The 23,214-nt window shown below is 34.4% G+C and overlaps 1 protein-coding gene and 1 long non-coding RNA gene across 2 annotated transcripts in view; both read left to right on the forward strand.

Moving 5' to 3' along the window:
* Nucleotides 1-23,214, forward strand: part of LOC141377661 (uncharacterized) — a 66,594-nt gene that overhangs the window by 38,927 nt on the left and 4,453 nt on the right. The gene's annotated exons all lie outside the window — the stretch shown is intronic.
* Nucleotides 12,406-23,214, forward strand: part of aqp1a.1 (aquaporin 1a (Colton blood group), tandem duplicate 1) — an 11,650-nt gene continuing 841 nt past the window's right edge. The window contains exons 1-3 of the mRNA NM_207059.1: nt 12,406-12,799; nt 17,692-17,856; nt 20,277-20,357. Coding sequence (NP_996942.1) covers nt 12,443-12,799; nt 17,692-17,856; nt 20,277-20,357 — 603 coding nt within the window. The 5' untranslated portion in view covers nt 12,406-12,442. The remainder of the gene's footprint in view (nt 12,800-17,691; nt 17,857-20,276; nt 20,358-23,214) is intronic.

The raw sequence follows: 23,214 nt of genomic DNA on the forward strand, positions 1-23,214 counted from the left end.
TCTCATTGCAGAAGTAAAAGCAAAGCCTGTTCACTTCTATCAGCCAGAGCTGTCAGTAGCTGTTTCCATCCAAAGATACCAATTAAATGTATGCACAAAACTGGAATATCTGTGAATGACGTGCGAATGAAGCAGCGTTTCCATTCCACGAGTCAAAGAGAACAACAACGACACTTCACGATTAACTGGAGGCAAATATCAACAGTAAAAGTGTAATTTACTGCGGTAGGAGAAGCTGTGTGAATCTTTTCTTTATTTAATAAATGACTTGCGCCTCAGAAGAAAGTTTTCATCCTCACTGAGACTCAGAAAAGAAACACAGTGAGAGTGTTTGCCACTGAATAAGGAATTGAGTGAGGCTACCGTTAGTTTAATCCCTTTAGCAAGGGGCACAGCGAGACCCCCATCCCCCCAAGAGCAAATCAATGCATTTAACTGAGTGCTAACAATTATTTCCAGAAGCATGAATTCGCTAGGGATCAGTCAATGATATTCAGAAAGATTATTAATCTGGGGTTGCCAATTTATCCAGCATATGTTTTACGCAATGAATGCCCTTCCAGCTGCAACCCATCACTGACAAACACCCACACACTCTCATTCACACACATACACTACAGACAATTTTAGCATACCCAATTCACTTGTACCTCATGTCTTTGGACTTGTGGGGGAAAGCGGAGATAGAAATTATATATATATATATATATATATATATATATATATATATATATATATATATATATATATATATATAAAATATTATAGGAAATACTGAGAAAAAATTCTTGCTTTGTTAAACATTTTTTTTTATTCATAATTAATTTCCTGCTAGCATAAGGATGTCTAGTTGGTGAGATCAATAAACCTCTCTCCCATTTTTAGTGTATTTGTTAGTGTATCTGAAACTCATCCTGGAAATCAATGGTTCAAATCTGGTTTAAGACAACCCAAGCTCATTCTGAAAACGTAGTCCCGTGGACGTTTCTGGAGACCGCGGAATACGTCCCAGGAGGTACGTACGGCTGCATTAATTTTTTTTAAGCTAAGGCTATGGGGCAGTGTGACGCTGTTCCCTTACGCTCTTGCTGGCCGGCCGGCCGACCGTTTACTTCCTTGTGGAGGGCTTTCCCGCTGCAACCCGTTTGTCCACTCAGCTCAGCGTGTACGTCGGCAGGCTTGAGATGCAGAGGAGTTGACCAAGGCGATCGGTTTTGAGTCTGGAGAAGAGCGGTTCCAGAAATCAGGTAAGACAAAAACAGAATCCCAAAAATTAAGTGAACGAGTTCATAACAGGGTGAGAACATGGTGAAATCCGAAAATGCGGTAAAAAAAAAAAAAAGGGCTTTTCTTTTTTTGGACGGCTTTTTGTAAACTGTTGCTCAGGTTTAGGGAAGCGAGCGGGCGGGCGGGTCGATCGGTAAGATTGGTTGGGTTTAGGGAAGGAGGAGGGCGGGTCAGCCGATTGGCCGGTAGCACAGTCAATCATCCGGACAGCGGCCTCTGGTGGGTTCACACGAGAACAGCACGGGTTGCAAACTGCACTCGCAAGAGGCATTTGAGATGCGAAAAGCGCTCACAGCGGCCTCTCGTGGATTCGCAAAAACAAAAACTGCAGCCGTACGTACCTCCCGGGACGTATTCCGCGGTCTCCAGAAACGTCCGCAGAACTACGTTTTCAGAAAAAGCCTGGATTGGGTTTAAGGAACCAGAGTCACCACCAGTACTTTAATGAACATCTTAGGCTTTTTTTAATCTTCAAGCAATATCTGTATACATGAAACAAAAGCAAAACCTCATGTTGCCATTTAGATTTTTTGAAAAAATAGTTTATTGCTAGAATATAGTTAGTTAGCAGTATGAGTATACCTCGCTCCCATCATTTTTAGTGTACTAGTTAGTGTATCTGGATCTTATGCTGGAATCCTGGCTCAAATTTGGCTTCGGAACCAGAGTGACCACGGTTTCAAATTGGGAAACGGGTCACAGTATCGATAATTGGTGCCGTGACCCGGTTCCCAATTTTATCCAGTAGTGACTTTGGTTCCCGAAATAGGATAAATTGAGTTTTAGGGTAATGAAGCCAGATTTATAAGAGCTGTGCTCTTCAAAGTTTTGGACTTCAAAGGGGACTATAAAGTTTGAGTTAAGTTCAACTAAACACTACATTAATGAACATCTTAGGCTTGTTTTAATCTTAACATCAAGCAGTATCTGTGTCTAATCCCATGTTGCCATATTGATTTCTTGATTAATAGTTTCCTGCTGGTTAGATAGCAGTATGAGTATACCTCGCTCCCATCATTTTTAGTGTACTACTTTTAGTGTTCAAATCGAGAACCGGGTCACAGCACCAATAACCTAAATTACAGAGAACCCTATCCTACTTTGGAAATCAAAGTCCTAAAGTTACCAACTGTTGGTTTCTTGACATGGTTCCCGATTTGAACCCGTAGTGACTCTGGTTGCCAAAACTAAATTGTTGAAATTACGGAAAATGCTGAAAACTCAGTTTATCCTATTTCGGGAACCAGATTCACACCAGTTCAAATCAGGAACCGAGTCATGGCACCAACAATTGGTTCCTAATTTGAACCGGTGATGACTCTGGTTTTAGAATGGTGGTGAGGCCAGATTGTAAAAGTTGTCCAGGTAAATCTCACTTCCCAGATCTGAAAAGATGCATCAGAACCTGCAGACTTTAGTGACCCTGTTGTTCAAACAGAATGAAGAGGAACTGAAGAGGCCACACCGAATTTTTGTCATGGATGAAAATGAGCCTGTTGAAGGATAGACCTACAGTCTTTACAATGACTAGCACTGTGTGTCCTAGATTAAAGCTTAAAGATCACATGCAACTTTTTACAAAATTACATTACTGGATGTTTATTGCGTTGATTTACATATATTTTCAGGTTTGGTAATATTTTTGTATGGCTTTGCCCTGCCTATGTAACATAGTATAGATAGGTCACACTTTACAATAAGGTTTCACTGATTAATGTATTTACTAACATGAACTAATTATGAACAATACATGTACTGCATTTATTAATCACAATTCAACATTTACTAACGCGTTCACTAGTGATTTAAAAAATAATAAAGCTGGTCCAGTGTTTTTGACACACTCAATAAATCTGCTAACATAAATCTAGAGCCCAACCCTTTGACAGCTCATTTTGGTATTTCAGAGAGAGTTGACTTGACTGTTGCATCTCGCCAGGTTACTGCTTTGTCTACTCTTTTAGCTAGACGAGCCAGTCTTATCAAATGTAGACAGGTGAATCCTCCATCACATGACATGTGGATCCGAGAAATCTTTAGTTACATAAAACTTGAGAAATTAAGATGTTTGCTTGCAGGATCTTTCAAATCTTTTTACAAGATCTGGAGCCCTGTTTTAGACTATATCAAAGGCTTATCCTGTTCAAATTATATCAGATCTAATACACAGTAAATAATTGGAAAGAGGAAATACTGACTCCTTAATGTGAACTTTTCACACAAAAAAATGCTCATTTATTATTATTATTGTTGTTATTGTTATTATTATTATTATTATTCATTTATTAATTTTCTTGTCAGCTTAGTGCCTTTATTAATCCGGGGTCGCCACCGCGGAGTGAACCGCCAACTTATCCAGCAAGTTTTTACGCAGCGGATGCCTTTCCAGCCGCAACCCATCTCTGGGAAACATCCACACAAACATTCACACACACACTCCGGACAATTTTAGTCTACCCAATTCACTTGTACCGCATGTCTTTGGACTGTGGGGGAAACTGGAGCACCCGGAGGAAACCCACGCGAAGGCAGGGAGAACATGCAAACTCCACACAGCCAACTGAGCCGAGGTTCGAACCAGCGACCCAGCGACCTTCTTGCTGTGAGGCGACAGCACTACCTACTGTGCCACTGCTTCGCTATTATTAGCATTATATATATATGTATATATATATATATATATATATATATATATATATATATATATATATATATATATATATATATATATATATATATATATATATATATATATATTTTTTTTTTTTTTTTTTTTTTTTAAAGAATTTATTTACATTTTATTTAATTTAAAAAAAAATCTTTTAGAAGATATGTTTGTTTATTATTTAATTTATTTTATTTTTAGGGGATAGTGGGAAAATAAGAAAAATAATGATGTTGTATTGTATACTTTGATGTATTGTCTTGTTAAATGCCAATAAAAATAAATAAATAAATTAATTAATTAATTAATTAAATGATAAATAAATAAATAAATAAATAAATAAATAAATAAATAAATAAAATTCTGCTGCGACAATTAAAAACTGCTAAAAAAAAAATTAAAACTGCTTTTCTTCTAGCTAAAATAAAACAAATAAGACTTTCTCCAGAAGTAAAAATATTATAGGAAATACTGTGAAAAATTCCTCGCTCTGTTCAACATCATTTGGGAAATATATGAAAAAGAAAACAAAAACAACTGTGACTTCAACTGAAGGTCAGACATACTGTAAGTATTACATCATTTCCATCAGGACACAGACCTGTCTTGAACGATACGTGTGTGGATGTGAAACCTTTAGAATTTGCAAAAGACACTATCATTTCCATCTGAACGTAGCCTGAAATGCAGTGTTTTGTCTCGCTCACATCATTAAAAAGAAGACGTGTGTGTTTACAGCGATCTGACAGGCGAAGTGTCTGTATTACTGAAACACAGAAAACAGGCTCAAGTGTGTCTCTGATAGCTGGACGAGAGATTTATGAAGAGTCTTTTGACTTCTGCCCTGCACAGTCCATTAAAAGAGACATTCTCCATACATTTATCAGTGTCAACAAGAGATTTACTACGGTTATTAAAACTAATGTGTATTCATCAATCAGTGGTGACTCTTCCACCATTCCATATTTGTCAATTTGTTTAAGAACATAAAACCAATATACCATGAATAGACATGGCACAGGTTTTGTATTTTTGTGTTTTTTTCAGTTTATTTACGGTTGTGAATTGCATAATGGGATGTTGATCTCTGCTCTGTTGACTTTTGATGGTAAAAATTCAATTCTGCAGTTTAACAAAGTGACTTTTATTGACATTTTATTAGTTTGAAATAATATAATGTATAAGAAATAATAGAGAAATGAGTCTGTAAAATAGCAGAAAATGTGCAAGCAGTTTATTACAACATTTTTGTAGCGTCATATACAACACCAACACAGACAATATAGCACTGCAAATTATTCAACCCAAGCTCATTCTGGAAACGTAGCCGCGTGGACGTTTTTGGAGATCACGATTTATGTGGCCGGATTCATGCTGGACCGCTTTTTTTTTTTTTTTTTTATTGTAGTATTTACAAACATAGTACAATAGAATACATCTCACAACAGTTATGAACATAATAAAAATAAATAAAATAAAATGAATAAATTCTTTCATTTATACAATGCATAAACATGCCAGGGGTAGAAAAAAGAATAGGTAAGATAATGATAATCATATAAAAAAAAAAACTTATTCAATCAAATGAAATTTACATAATACCTCATATGTTTTTTTAGCTTTTCTGTTTTTTATGTTACATAATGTAGTACCATATTGTTTAATCTCCTTTATAAAATGAACACAATTTGGCTTAGCTTTGGCCCATTTCTTGACATGGATATGGTATTTTCCAAGTGCTGGACCGCTTTTGCAAATCGTCGCTTGGGTTTAGGGAAGGAGGAGGAGGAGGAGGAGGAGGAAGAGGAGGGCAGCTGGGTTGGCCGATTGGGTTCACGCGAGAACAGCACTCCCGAGAGGCGTTCGGGGCGCGAAAAAGCGTGCACAGCAGCTTCTCGCGGATCCGTGAAAACAAAAACTGCTCGAATAGTACCTCCCGGGACGTATTTCGCGGTCTGCAGAAACGTCCGCGAGGCAAAATTATTAAAATTCATAATGAAATTATAAAAGATAGTTTTATAATACTTTATAAAATACTTTTTCAAACTTTTTAGGGTTAAAAGTTGTAAGATCAAGAGCCTATAATGCAATTCAAAAGCATAAAAAATGGGGGGAAATAAAAGCATGAATCACAAAATACAGAAAACTGCTTATTTACAGATATTTTTACAGTCTAAGAGTCCAGATTTTCAGATTCAATTGTGTGTATCAAATATTGTCCTAAAAAGTATTCATCAACAGAAACAGTCAGCGGTGTTGGAATGTATATTGTCCGTGTATTTAAGCTTTACATATCTGAAAGGGCGACACTGAACAGTATGTTATCAGTGTAAATACTGTAAGACACTTGAAAAACAATCTGTCAATACCTGAAAATAGGTCAAGAATGGTGTGTTCAGATAGAAATGTACAATGGCAGTTACAGGATAGTAATGATAAAATATCCAGCGGGGAATATAAGCAGGGCTCGAAATTGCGACCATTTTGGTTGCATATGCGCCCGAAATTTTATCTATGCGACCTTGAAATATTTGGGAGCATTTCTGCGAGTGTTTAAAATTGTAGTGTGCGACTAATTTTTACTGCAAAATGTTCAGCACATTCAGGATTCGGGAGACATTCACGCAGAATGCATCTCTAAGCTCTTTGTCTGCACTTGAAAAGCGAAACGCAGTGCTCGGGAATGGTTTAAAACAGTTGTCATGTCAACTTGCTGCAGTAAACAAATCCAAGTCTGCTTGCCCCGCCTTCGCGCTCTTCTTATTGGCTCACCACTGCTCTAGCACTGAACGCGAATGATTGGTTAATATCAGCTGTCAATCACTCAGCGCCTTCTGGCTTCGGATGAGAGAGAGCTACTACCGCGAAAAATTGTAAAGCGCTGAAGATGAGAATGAAGATAGCATAACACTTGACAGATTTTGTTTTAGAAACCATGACATCTACAGTTACAAATAATGACACATCTTACTAGTTATACCGTTAACACGTTAATTCAAGCAGTGCGTGCAGGGCCGGTGAGTGCTCCGTGTATGCTTTGGTTACTCAGTTATGTTATAAAAATCTATTTTCTTGTGATAACGGGATTTTGTTGAGACATATTTTCCTCACGCTTGCATATAACGTTATATATGATTTTTTTGCTTGTTAGTTTGATTAGTGTTGATTTCAAATACAATCAATATGTTTGTATAAAATTTGTAGTAACGGTGCTCATAATTGGTGGGTGTGACTAAATTTTGGCTGATGCGCCTACATTTTTAAAGTTAGGAGCACCGGTGCTACCAAGCAAAAAGGTTAATTTCGAGCCCTGATAAGCATTCAACATGTCACCATTTTTCTAAGAAAACATATTTCTAAAGGTGCTGTAGACTTGAATTTTTCACCGGATGTTAGTAGCAACCAAAGAAATCCATATATACAAAGAAATCAAATCTAATTAGTTTAATGACACAGGGAAAAAGTAGTGAACACATGAAGAAAGAGAGGTGCAGAAAAGTAGTGAAAGCCCAGACAGCAGCTGAAATCGTTCTTCAGCAAGCCTCTGCCCTTCCTCAGTGTAAATGAACATCAGCTGCTTCAGTCCAACATCTACATTAGCAGGAGGATGAAGGTGAAACCAGGGTGGACATTTCAGCAAAACAATGATCCAAAACAAAACCAAGGAGACTCTCGGATGCTTTCAGAGAAAGAAAATCAAGCTGTAGAATGGCCCAGCCAATCACCTGATCCGAATCCAATAGAGAATACAGAATAAAGCTCAGATTTGATAGACGAGACCCACAGAGCCATCAAGATTTAAACACTCTGTTGAAGTCTGTGAAAAACTCACACCTGAGCAACGCATGTGACGTCATTCTCCATATGAGAGGCGTCTTTAAGCTGCCGTCACCATAAAGCCTTTTATTTAAAGTATTAAATACATTTCAGTAGTTCAGCACTTTCTCCTTCTGTTATTTAATTTCAGATTATTTGTTTTGTTTTATTTTTATGTCTGTATTGTTTGGGTTTCTACCAAAATCGTGTTCAATTCCATGTCAACAGCTCCTTTAGAAATATTATTCCCAGGAAAAAAAACATGCTCAGTACTTACTTTCCCCCCTGTATCAGATCTTAACCCCTAAATTACTCCGAGCGGAGTTATTCAATTTCACAATACAAGATAAAACCTGAAATTACATCATTTGAACAAGCCAAACAGAAGTGAAAAGAGTTCTATGTGAAGATAACGATGAATGGAGAAGATAATGTGTGATTTATGAATCGGCCATATCTTTATTAGCACAGGCCCTAAATCAGCAGTTCTCTCTTCGCCGTATCTACTCCAAAGCCAAAGTCAGCCGCTACGTCTTTATCTTCATACACATCTACATCTTTATTTATACCACCGATGTTTGCATCTTTATATACCATAAATGTTTCTGTGAAAATTACCGCTCGGGTTCAGTGCTGCTCATTTCCTTTGAGTTGTTTTAAATGCAGTAAAGTATTTTAAAGGGCGATAAAAGCAGCATCAGTTTACGCAGGAGCTGGTTCATTTACACATGGAAACCGCGACATAATGATTCAGCCATCAGGAAACCTCAAGCAATGTAAACACGTGTGTCTTTGTCTACCTAGAAGTTCATTTGCAGCCACAGCCAGATAAATCCTCGAGCCACTGATAGCGGATTTGCTCTAAAGGCTTTATTTTGGCAATAAGACTCAGGTGTTGAGGGCAGAAATACATTTACGCACAAGAATGAGTCAATAATATGTGAATATTTTTTATTGGTATAGCACTTTAAACTAATGGTTAATTAATTAATTAATTAACATGAACAAACAATGAACAATACTTTTATGTCTTTATTTATTCAGCTTTGTTAATGTTAGTTCAATCTTGTGTATTGTTCAAATTGACTACCCTTTTGTTATGTTGGGGGCTGTTTTTGCCCCATTGACTTCCAATATAATGACATTTTTGGATTGCAAAACCATGACAGAATATTATCATGTATTCTTGATTGTTGCTGGTTTTCCCATTTGGGAAGAGGAACAATATGTCATTTTCATTTTGGCAGCCTTAACCTTTTAATAGACCTCTGTGGAAAATTCCCTGGCTTTCATATGGAGTTCTGTGGAGTAAAGCTGCAGATTATAGTGTGTGTGCAGAAATACACTTACTGTGTTTACTATGTTCTGAGAGCTGAGGGGTTTATTTTTTTGGTTTTCTGCAGATTATATATACTTGCGGTATATATATATATATATATATATATATATATATATATATATATATATATATATATATATATATATATATATATATATATATATATGTATGTATGTATGTATATATATATATATATATATATATATATATATATATATATATATATATATATATATATATATATATATATATATATATATATATATACTGTATATATAGACAATTATAGACATTTTGGACAAAATTGAAATTTTGGTGATTTTAAAGAATCAGAACTGAAATGTAATGAAAATTATGTCATCATTTGCTTCTCTTTCTTCTGTTAAACTCAAAAGAAGATGTTTTGAAGAATGTTGGAAACTGGTAACCATTGACTTCCTTAGTATTTGTATTTCCTATAGATGCCAATGGTTACAGGTTTTCAGTTTCTTTAAAATGGCTTGGTTTGTGTTCAACAGATGAAACAAACTTAATAAGGGGAAAGTAAAAAATTAGTATTTGTATTTATTTATTTATTTATTTAAATTTTAGGGATAAATTCCCTTTAATTGAGTGCATGTTTTAAAAAGAGGACACCCTGGCTCTAAATCAAGAGAGTAAACTCTTATCTCTTCTGTTTACTTAATGGAGATTGGATCTGTTCCTCACTTAACAATTCAAGACAATTGACATTTTGATGATTTTAATGAAGCAAAACTGAAATGTAATGAAAATTAAGTCCTCATTTGCTTTTCCTTCTTCTGTTGAACATAAAAGAAGATGTTTTGAAGAATGTTGGAAACCAGTAACCATTGACTTTTTAAATATTTCCTACTATGGATGTAAATGGTACAGGTTTTCAGTTTCTTTAAAATATCTTTAAATGTGTTTAATGGATGGAAGAAACAATACGGTTTATAAACACTTAAGGGAGAGTAAAAATGAATATGTGTATTTATTTATTCATTCATTTATTTAAATTTTAGGGGTGAATTCCCTTTAATTGAGTGTATTTCTCAAAAAGGGAACACCCTGGCTCTAAATCAAGAGAATAAACTCTTATCTCTTCTGTTTTCTTAATTGAGATCAGATCTGTTTGGAAATTGACCTCACTTAACACTTCTAAATAATTATATATATATATATATATATATATATATATATATATATATATATATATATATATATATATATATATATATATATATATATATATATATATATATATAAAAGTTACAGATGATACAATTAATATTCTGTGTTAATTAAATAAATGGTAAAGGTAATAACAATGATAACGAGGTAATAACAAGATTCTCTTACTTCACAGTTGTCTAAAGAGTCATTGAATATACAATAGAGACTTCTTCACTGTGCTGTTGGGGTCAATGCTTTAATTTCAGTTCTCAGTAATGATGACTGACAATTGTCCTTTTTGTTCAAAAAGTGAAACGCCTTTATGGAGTGTGTCAGACTGAAACCTTTATTTTTACTTTTCTGCGGTGCTGTGTGGCATTGTGTTCAGTTGTTGAAGAGGAGTTAGCGTTTACATATTTAATATCATGCATTTCCTGTGGCTCTTGTGAGTTTTAACATGTTGAAACAATAAAAGGCACTTTTAAATTCAATTCTGTCTCTATCTCTCTATATCTCTCAATTTAATTTAATTCAGAGCTGCAACGTTTCTCCAATCTTCTGTTGTCCAGTTTTGGTGAGCCTGTGTGAATTGTAGCCTCAGTTTCCTGTTCTTAGCTGACAGGAGCGGCACCCAGTGTGCTCTTCTGCTGCTGTAGCCCATCCGCCTCAAGGTTGGACGTGTTGTGTGTTCAGAGATGCTCTTCTGCAGACCTCGGTTGTACCGAGTGCTTATTTGACTTACTATCAGCTGGAACCAGTCTGGCCATTCTCCTCTGACCTCCAGCATCAACAAGGCATTTGCGCCCACAGAACTGCCGCTCACTGGATATTTCCTCTTTTTCAGACCATTCTCTGTAAACCCTAGAGATGGTTGTGCGTGAAAATCCCAGTAGATCAGCAGTTTCTGAAATACTCAGACCAGCCCGTCTGGCACCAACAACCATGCCACGTTCAAAGTCACTTAAATCCCCTTTCTTCCCCATTCTGATGCTCGCTTTGAACTGCAGCAGATCATCTTGACCATGTCTACATGCCTAAATGCATTGAGTTGCTGCCATGCGATTGGCTGATTAGAAATTTGCGTTAATAAGTAGTTGGACAGGTGTACCTAATAAAGTGGCCGGTGAGTGTACTATACATATATATATATATATATATATATATATATATACATATATATATATACATATACCTATACATATATATCCTAGTAATACATATATATAACCTATACATATATATCCTAGTAATACATATATATATATAACCTACACATATATATCTTAGTAATACATATATATATATATATAACCTATACATATATATCCTAGTAATACATATATATATAACCTACACATATATATCTTAGTAATACATATATATATATATATATATATATATATATATATATATATATATATATATATATATATATATATAACCTATACATATATATCCTAGTAATATATATATATATATATATATATATATATATATATATATATATATATATATATATATATATATATATATATATATAACCTACACGTATATATCTTACTAATACATATATATATATATATATATATATATATATAACCTATACATATATATCCTAGTAATACACATATATATATATATATATATAAATTTTGATTGTTAAGTGTTTTTTTAATTGTTTTACTGCTACTATTTATTGTGTTTATTATGTTAATATTGTTTTATATATATATATATATATATATATATATATATATATATATATATATATATATATATATATATATATATATATATATATATATATACTATATATATAATAAACAAAATAAATAGTAGCAGTAAAACAATTAAAAAAACACTTAATAATCAATATTTTGGGACAAAACAATAATAATAATTAATAATAATCAGTATATTTATTTACAATGATTCATTTATGAACATCTAGAAGTATAGTGTGTGTGTGTGTGTGCGAGTCTCTCCCTCTCCCTCTCTCTCTCTCTCTCTTCTTCTGTCTCCCCGCGGAGCTTAAACCCGCCTCCAGATTCATTAGCAGGACCTGCCCTATAAATACTGTGGTTTTGGCAGAGAAGCACACTTTTTTTTTGCTGTTGCTGCCCACAGATTAGAGGCGTCAGTCCGTCAGTCAGTCAGTCATGAACGAGCTGAAGAGCAAGGCTTTCTGGCGGGCCGTCCTGGCCGAGCTGCTGGGAATGACCCTGTTCATCTTCCTCAGCATTACAGCAGCTGTGGGAAACACCAACACTCAAAACCCAGACCAGGAGATCAAGGTGGCGCTGGCTTTCGGGCTGTCCATCGCCACCCTCGCCCAGAGCCTGGGACACATCAGCGGAGCTCACCTGAACCCTGCCGTGACCCTGGGTCTGCTGGCCAGCTGTCAGATCAGTCTGCTGAGGGCCGTCATGTATATTCTGGCCCAGATGATCGGGGCGACTGTGGCCAGCGCTATAGTGCTCGGGGTCTCCAAAGGGGACGCCCTGGGACTGAATCAAGTGAGTAAACTCGTACACTGTTAACAGTTACCTGTAGAATCTACAGTAACTCACTGGCAGCAGTTCACTTACTGTAAATCAGTTACAGTACAGTACAGTATTTACATTTACAGCACAGTTATCTTGCTGTATATGCATTTACAGTATATTTACTGTAAATATATAGTAATTTTTACAATGCAACTTTAAAATACAGTAACATACCGCATCTGTCCTACAGTAAAATACAGTTTACATTACAGTTGAATACTGTGTCATTTGCAAACATCGTTAACAGTGTATCTCTTACTCTTCTGTTTGATTAATTGAGATCTGATCTGTTCAGTCACTTAAAAATTCTAGACACTTGACATTTTAATGATTTTAAAGAATCGGAACTGAAATGTAATGAAAATAATGTCATCATTTGCTTGTCTTTCTTCTGTTGAACTCAAAAGAAGATGTTTTGAAGAATGTTGGAAACTGGTAACCATTGACTTCCTAGTATTTGTATTTCCTATAGATGCCAATGGTTACAGGTTTTCAGTTTCTTTAAAATGTCTTGGTTTGTGTTCAACAGATGAAACAAACTTAATAAGGGGAAAGTAAAAAAAGAGTATTTGTATTTATTTATTTATTTATTTAAATTTTAGGGATGAATTCCCTTTGACTGAGTGCATGTTTTAAAAAGAGGACACCCTGGCTCTAAATCAAGAGAGTAAACTCTTATCTCTTCTGTTTACTTAATGGAGATTGGATCTGTTCCTCACTTAACAATTCTAAATAATTGACTATATGATGATTTTAATGAACCAAAACTGAAATGTAATGAAAATTACGTCATCATTTGCTTCTCTTTCTTCTGTTGAACATAAAAGAAGATGTTTCGAAGAATGTTGGAAACCAGTAACCATTGACTTCCATAGTAGGAAAAACAAACACTATGGAAGTCAATGGTTTTTATTTTGTGTACAATAGAATAAACTGAAATAGGTCAAAGGTGAGGAATGATGACCGAATTTTCATTTTTGCGTGAACTATCCCAGGTTACAATGCGTTTACTCACTTTTGAAGTCAATAATTGCTGTTAAAAGTGTGTTTAAAGTCTCTGTATTGTACATATTAATAACTAAAAAGTACAAAATGTATCTTGTGAAAGGGTGCTTACAGGATGTAAATGGTACAGGTTTTCAGTTTCTTTGAAATATCTTTAAATGTGTTTAATGGATGGAAGAAACAATACGGTTTATAAACACTTAAGGGAGAGTAAAAATGAGTATGTGCATTAATTAATTTATTTATTCATTTATTAAAATTTTAGGGGTGAATTCCCTTTAATTGAGTGTATTTCTCAAAAAGGGAACACCCTGGCTCTAAATCAAGAGAGTAAACTCTTATCTCTTCTGTTTTCTTATTTGAGATCAGATCTGTTTGGAAATTGACCTCACTTAACACTTCTGAATAATTGACATTTTGATGATTTTAATGAGCCAAAACTGAAACGTAATGAAAATTATGTCATCGTTTGCTTCTCTTTCCTCTGAAGAAGATGTTTTGAAGAATGTTGGAAACTGGTAACCTCTGACTTCCTTAGTATTTGTATTTCCTACTATGGATGTAAATGGTTACAGGTTTTCAGTTTCTTTAAAATATCTTCATTTGTGTCCAACAGATGAAAGAAACTTATTAGGTTTATAAGCACTTAGAATTTTTTAAAAAGGGAACACCCTGGCTCTAAATCAAGAGAGTAAACTCTTACCTCTTCTGTTTACTTAATGGAAATTGGATCTGTTCCTCACTTAACAATTCAAGACAATTGATATTTTGATGATTTTAATGAACCAAAACTGAAACGTAATGAAAATTACGTCATCATTTGCTTCTCTTTCTTCTGTTGAACATAAAAGAAGATGTTTCGAAGAATGTTGGAAACCTGTAACTATTGACTTCCTTAGTATTTGTATTTCCTACTATGGATGTCAATGGTTACAGGTTTTCACCTTTCTTCAAAATTTCTTCTTTTGAGAAGATTCTGAAGGCTAATAACCACTTGAAGGAGAGTAAATAATGACTACATTTTTATTTTGGGGGGTGAACTATCCTTTTAATTGAGTGCATTTTTCAAGAAGGGAACATCCTGGAACTAAATCAACTCTTCTTTTTTGATAATTTTATTGAACCAAAACTGAAATGTTTACCCAAAAATGAAAATTATGTCATCATTTGCTTGTCTTGTTCCAAACCTGTTTGAGTTTCTCTATTGCTGTTGACCACAAAGAAAGATATTTTGAAGAATGTTGAAAACCTGTAAACCATTGACATCCATCGTATTTGTTTTTCCTACTATGAAAGTCAGGTTTTCAGAAGAAAGAAACTCATTTATAACCACATGAGGGAGAGTAAATCTTGATTTTTGGGTGAACTATCCCTTTAATTGAGTGCATTTACAGGAAGGGGACACCCTTGGACTAAATGAAATGATTAAACTCAAAAATGAACACAAAAGAAGTTATTTTGAAGAATGTTGAAAACCTGTAACCATTGACTTCTATTATATTTCTTTACAATGGGTTACTTCATTTGTGTTCAGCAGATGAAAAAAGCTCATAAAGGTTTATAACTCCCTCAGGGAGAGTAAATAATGAGTCAATTTTCATTTTTTTGCTTGAACTATCCTTTCAAATGAGTGCAATTTACAACAACAGCAAGATTTGTTGAATTTGTTCTGATTAATAATAATTATACACTCTGAAATGAAGGTACAAAAGCTGTCAATGAGGCAGCACCCTTTCACAAGATACATTTTGTACTTTTTAGTTATTAATATGTACAATATGGAGACTTTAAATACACTTTTAACAGCAATTATTGACTTAAAAAGTGAGTAAACGCATTGTAACCTGGGATAGTTCACGCAAAAATGAAAATTCGGTCATCATTCCTCACCTTTGACCTATTTCAGTTTCTTCTATTGAACACAAAATGAAAACCATTGACTTCCATAGTGTTTGTTTTTCCTACTATGGAAGTCAATGGTTACAGGTTTCCAACATTCTTCAAAATATCTTCTTTTATGTTGATGAAACTCAAAAAGCTTTAAAACATGCAAAACTGTTTAATAGTAATTAATAACAGAGTTTAAGTTTTTTTGTGTGGACTATCCCTTAAATGAGCAAATCAACATTGTAAAGTCTTACAGTCCAGTGGTAAACAGGGTAACCCCATGCGTCAGGATCAGTCTGTGTGAATGGGTGTGTGGGCAGACGAGAGCTGACGATAAACTTATCACCCGTGTTCAGACGTGGCCTTCTTTCCAGTGATTACACACTTTTTTCCTATTTCAAGAAGGCGTAATGCACATATTTACTTTGCTGGTAAACACCGTCATGTGTGGAGTGACATCACAGGGCTGATGTCATGAAATGACCCAAAATACATGTCTTTCTTAATTCTGCATTTAAATGTTATGCTTGTTTTCTTCTCTTTTTTTTACCTGAGTGGTAAAACATGAGTCTCTCAATGTTTATTCAATTCAATTTAATTAAATTCAAATCAATTAAATTCAGTTCAGTTCAGTTCAGTAGTTGCTTTATTGGCTTGACAAATGTTACAAATGTATTGCCAAAGCATTTATAAAGTTTACATTAAAAACAGCATACATATACTGTATATTTAAAAAAAAAAAACATAGTAAATCCAGTAAATAGTAGTAGTAGTAGTTAAAAAAATATTAATTAGTTAATTAATTAAATAAATAAATAAATAAATAAATACAATAAAAACAAATAAATTGAAATAATACATTAAATAAATAAATAATAAAAATACATTAAAAAATAAATGAATACATAAATTAATAAAATAAATAAATAAAATAATAAAAAATAAATTATTAAATTAATTTTAAAAATTATTAAATAAAAATTAATTCATTTATTCATTTTCTTTTCGGCTTAATCCCTTTATTAATCCGGGGTCACCACAGCGGAATGAACCGACAACTTATCCAGCTTATGTTTTACACAGCGGATGCCCTTCCAGCTGCAACCCATCACTGGGAAACACCCATACACTCTTGCATTCCCACTCATACACTATGGACAATTTTAGCTTACACAATTCCCCTTATAGTACATGTGTTTGGACTTGTGGGGGGAAACCAGAGCACCCGCAGGAAACCCACACCAACACGCGGGAGAACATGCAAACTCCACAGAGAAACGCCAACTGATTCAGCCGAGGCTTGAACCAGTGACCTTCTTGCTGTGTATGCAGCATAAAATAAAAATAAATAAATAAATAAATTATAATTAAAAAAATAAAAATAAAAATATCTGAATAAACATAAAAATAATAATAATAATAATAATAATAATAATAATAATATGAAATAATAATATGAATAATATGAAAGATACAGATGATACAAGTAGCATTCTGTGTCGATGCAACAAATGGTAAAGGTAATAACAATAATAATAATGTAATAACAATATTAATATAAAAAATACTTACAATAATAATAATAATAATAATAATAATTATAATAATAATAGTATTGCGGTTCATTCTGCTGTGGCAACCCCAGATTAATAAAGGGACTAAGCTGAAATGAAAATGAATGAATGAAAAAATGATAATAATAATAATAATAATAATAATAATAATAATAATAATAATAATAATAATAATAATGCGAAATTTGCAGATGATAAAAGTAATATTCTGTGTTGATTAAAAAATTGTAAGATAAAAAATAATAACAATAATAAACAAATATTAATAACAATATATAAAATAGTAATAATAATAATAATATTTAATAATAATTCAAATCAATTCATCTTTTTTTTTTTTTTTTTTACAGTGTACAAATGATCTAATCTAAATCAAATGCTTTTATTTGTGTGCAGATCCACACAGATATTTCAGCAGGTCAAGGTGTTGGAATTGAGCTCCTGGCCACCTTCCAGCTGGTGTTGTGTGTTTTAGCAACTACAGACAAAAGGCGGCGGGACGTGTCGGGCTCCGCTCCTCTGGCCATCGGCCTCAGTGTTTGCCTGGGACATCTGACAGCCGTGAGTAATCAGCATTCACACTTCCACCGCTCTATTTTCTTTACCACGAGCATTCCTCTAGCTGCAGTAAACACTGTCAGGGTTACCATATGAATATGTAAAGCAACAGAGCAATGCTTAACCCTTGTGTATTGTGCATATCGACTCCCCTTTCATTATGTTGGGGACTATTTTTGCCCTATTGACTTGCATTATAATGACATAAAATAATCATGACAGCATATAATCTTGATTGTTGGTGGTTTTGTCATGGTAGGAAGAGGTCAAATGTGTCAATTTTGCTGTTGATCATCAGTTGGCAGCATTAACCCTTTAGATAGGCCTGTACAAAACAGTGTCTGGCTTTTATATGGAGTTCTATGGAGTAAAACAGCAGATTATAGTGTGTGTGTGTGTGTGTGTGTGTGTGTGTGTGCATAAATACACATACTATTTTCTAAGAGCTGAGCTGCTTATTATTTATTTTCTCAAACATATCAAGGTAAGTGCGCAAAGATATCTCTCACACACTTACACACCAGCCATTTTCAAACCATATCAGTGGTTATCAGCTGCTGGTAGGCTCAGAGGGCTGTTATCATCCATCCACATGGTTAATCAGCTATAGATCACATACGGCAGGGTTCCGGAAGTTAACGAGAATTATTTATATTATTTATTAAATTGCCTATTAATTGTATTTTATGAACGTCTACCCCAACCCTAAACAACTTCTCTATTAGTATAGCTGATTAACCATGTGGAAAGATGATAACAGCCTTCTGAGTCTACCAGTAGGTGCGGAAGGCCCCTACTGGCCCATATCTATAAGCTGATTACCACTGATAACAATGGGACAATGGACAGATAGACAACAGCTAGTCAGAATGGGCAAAACCACCATCTCTCAGGATCTGAAGTGGGACATTCACATAGACTCTATCGTGAGGAAAGCCCGGCAGAGACTGTACTTCCTTCATCAGCTGAGGAAGTTTCAACCTGCAACAGGAGCTGCTCGTACAGTTCTACTCAGCTGTCATCCAATCCATCCTCTGCACTTCCATCACCATCTGGTTCGGCTCAGCTGCCAAAACTGACCTCCGTAGACTACAGCGAATAGTCCGCACTGCTGAACGTATCACTGGCACTACCCTTCCTACACTTCAAGAACTGTACTCTTCCAGAGGGAGTAAAAGGGCTGTCAAAATCACTCTGGACACCTCGCACCCAGCACACTACCTGTTCAACTGTTACCGTCTGGTCGGCGCTTCAAAGCACCAAGCACAAAAACAGCCAGACCCAGGGACCCATCTCCCTCATGAACAGTTAAATATCCCCCAACTGTGCATTAAATATGTGCAAGACTTTCTCATACGCACTTATACACAGCAGCTTACATCAATATACAATGCAATACTTCCTCCATTCGCTTTTGTACACAGCACCCTATAACCTGTATATTTATAACAAATCTGTACATACAACTCAACATCCAGATCTTTTTACTAACTGCATCTCTGTTTAATATTTATAATCTTTTTTTTTTCATATTTACTTTGTGTTGTCACTTTATGTGCACTGGAAGCTTCTGTAGCCAAAACAAATACCTTGTGAGTATGAACTACAGACACTCATACACTAGGGACAGTTTAGCTTACCCAATTCACCTGTACCGCATGTCTTTGGACTGTGGGGGAAACCGGAGCACCTGGAGGAAACCCACACAAACGCAAGAAGAACAAGAAAACTCCACGCAGAAATGGCAACTGACCGAGGTTCGAACCAGCGACCTTCTTGCTGTGAGGCGACAGCACTACCTACTGCGCCACTGCGCCACCATTGTTATTATTATTATTATTATTATTAGTAGTAGTAGTAGTAGTAGTAGTAGTAGTAGTAGTAGTAGTAGTAGTAGTAGTAGTAGTAGTAGTAGTAGTAGTAGTAGTAGCAGCACACACACATACACTATACTCCATATAGCCATTTCATTTTGAGCCAGAAACTAAGCTTTTTTTGCTCTGCAACTGATGATCAACAGTAAAAAAATTACACATTTGATCTCTTCCCAACAGGGAAAACAAGCAACAATCAAGAACGGTCAAGACTTTGCAATCAAAAAGTGTGAATATAATGGAAGTCAGTGGGGCAAAAACAGCCGCCAACATAACGAAAGGGGAGTTCATTTGCCAAGAGTGTAATCCTGAATTTTAAACATTTTAACATTTAAGCATTTTGTCAAAATATGTTCCAAAAGATTTGCCCCCAAAAAATCTTTCTATATGCTCAAACACATTGTGGCCAAATCAATGACTCAAAATCACCCCAAGGTCTATGAAAACAACCCAACATCACACAAGGGTTAACCGAGTAAAGGAATAAGTAGGGCTTTCCAGCTCAATCCTCAGCATGGTCATCATCGTGTGTTGTTTCTCTCTGTGTAGATCAGCTTCACGGGATGTGGAATCAATCCTGCTCGAACATTCGGACCAGCAATGATTCGTCTAGATTTCGCCAACCACTGGGTAATAAAATTCAATTTCAGTTCCTTCCTTTAATCTAATCTAATTATTTCTAATTTAAAGGGGACCTATTATGCAAAAATCACTTTTATAAGGTGTTTAAATGCAATTTCTCGGCAACGGTGTGTGAATATAACCAGCTCATAATGTTTAAAATGCATTAATTGTATTTTTATAATCACACTTGATAAAAACAGTCTGCAGAAAAACTTTGATTGACATTCTCCCTTTGTATGATGTCATCAGATGGTGAAAAAGCCCCACCCACTAGTGCACATCTCTCCCTCATTAGCGCAAACAGCCCTGAATGAGAAGCAGCTGTTTTGAATCTGCCACTATGCTGACATGCAGGCATTTATAGCTCCGCCCTCTTTTGAAAAGAGCCCAATCTCATTTGAATTTAAAGCGACAGTCGCCAAAATGGCACACTTAGGATCAGACCCTAAAAGGGTCCGTTTCAGAGAGTTATACAACATTATTTGTGTGGTATTTTGAGCTGAAACTTCACACACACACTCTAGGAACATCCGAGACTTATTTCACATCTTGTAAAAAGGGGTATCATGGGTCCACTTTAAGGATTTTTAGATATTTGGATTAGAAATGAGACAAAAACTAAAATGAAAAGCATTTTATTTATACAAACACTGCAAAAATGCTATTTTTATATTAATTCTAGCGCAAAATTCTAACATCAAGAAGCATTTTCTAGACAAATAAACAAACATTGTTTTGTTTTGAGAAATAGTCCATTAAAATTAGGTGAGTTTTTTTTTAAAGCAAGTAAAATAATCTGCCAACGGGGTTAAGCAAAATTATTTTGTAATCATTTTGAGGTAAGTTTATTTTGCTTACGCCATTGGCAGATTATTTTACTTGTAGGGAAAAGTCTACTTAGTTTTTGGTTATTATTTCTGAAAACAAAACAATTTTTTGTTCACTTGTCTTGTAAAAAAAAAAAAAAAAAAAAGATAAATGGTCTAGAAACCAGACAAAAACTCTAAATGATATTTTTTTGTAATCAATATAAAGAAGGAAATCACATGTTAATTGTAAAACCTTCATGATCTTATCAGAGGATGGAATCAGCTAATGTTGAACTTTTAACTGTTAATAAGTAACAATCATATTGTTTTAGATGAATGCCTAGTCAGGAATGATCTATACATGTTTGTGTGTTGTTTGCCAAGGGTTACTAAGTGTACTAAGTAGTGTTCGTGTTTTTGTCTGGCAGATGTATTTTTAGATATTATGTTAAACAGACATTTTGAAAATGACTTTTGAGATGTTTTGAGAAGCACACTCCTGTCCAAAAGCTTAACTTAAATTGTTAAATAAGATTATTATTACTTAACTTAAATAAGATTGTTTTTCTTACCCCATTGGCTGATTATTTTGCTTGCTTTAAGGAAAATAACTCACTTAATATTGGCATATTATTCTTAAAATAGGACAATGTTTTGCTTGTCTAGTAAATGCTTCTTGATTTAAGAATTTTTAGATATTTGGACTAGAAACAAGACAAAAAAACGAATTAGGAAATCTTTTTTGCAGTGATTCAGTCGCTCTTTAAAAATATTAATGTCAGGAAGAGCCAAAGAACCAGTAATGCCATTAAAGATCTTTTTTTCAGGTTATTTAAGGAATCTTTTAGCATGGTTCTTAACAGCATTTGTATAATCTAAAGGATATTAAAGAACCTTTTGTAGAATATAAAAGAATTTTAAAGATACTTCATTTAAACACTTTTGCCAAAGAACCTTGTTCATAAGGCTGTCATAAAACATTTACAATGTCATGAATATGAATGAGATTTTATGCCTGCTTGTTTGTCATTAAGTGTCATTTCCTCATTCATTTTAAAAGCAAAGATGGCACTGTTTGAAATGTCTTTGCCATAACAACTTTAAATGATCAGGACGACATAACTTGTAATAAACCTGTCATAAACATGATTGTCATGAAGCCATTATAATTGTGTCCTGAATTTTATAAACATATTTTTCTTGACTTCATTAAATGTCAAGATCTCATTAATTGTCATTAAATATTATTTTAACTGTTATAAAACTATTTTTGAGGAGTGTATTGACACTTACTGGGAATTTTTTGTGACAAATTGATTTTATTCCACTGAATAAAATCAGGAATTACATTGCTGCAAAGCATTGCAAACAGAAAGACTTACAGCCCAGGCTCATTATTGATACTTACCCCTATATATATTTCTGGAGAGTGTAAAAAACTTCCCAGGAGCTACGGTGTTTTTTTTTTTTGTTTGTTTGTTTTTTAAGTTTTTGTTTTTTGCAAATCCACCAGAGGTCACCGTGTACGCCTTTTCTGATCTCAGATTTCTCTCGCGAGTGCCATTCGCACCTGCTCTTTTTGTGTAAATACCGCAATCTTGCATACATTGTCAATCACAAAATGATCAGAAAAATATTCATGACACAATTATTATATTTATGACAGATTTGTGACGAGTTATGTTGTCTTGGTAATGTCAAGTTGTCATAACAAAGATAATTATAGTTTATGATGTATTATATCAAGTCGTCATAACAAAGACCTTAAACTATTATAACTGAGCGAAAGACCCTTTAAGAGAGCGGTCACAAGTAATAAAATCTTTTGGCAGTCTCATGAACACGACTTTAAATAATGAATAAATCCCATAATCAGTACCTGAGGTGATCATTATCATAGCAGTTTATGCTATTGCTTTGCTGCAATGTTGCGTAAATAGAAACTATTTCTAAAATAGATATTTTGCACATCGCAGTCTCTTATTTATCAGAGGTCGCCACAGAGGAATGAACCGCCAACTATTTAACTTTTATTTTAAGTAGTGCACACTAAC

This window comes from Danio rerio, chromosome 2 (genome assembly GCF_049306965.1).
Source record: "Danio rerio strain Tuebingen ecotype United States chromosome 2, GRCz12tu, whole genome shotgun sequence".
Taxonomy (NCBI): Eukaryota; Metazoa; Chordata; class Actinopteri; order Cypriniformes; family Danionidae; genus Danio; species Danio rerio.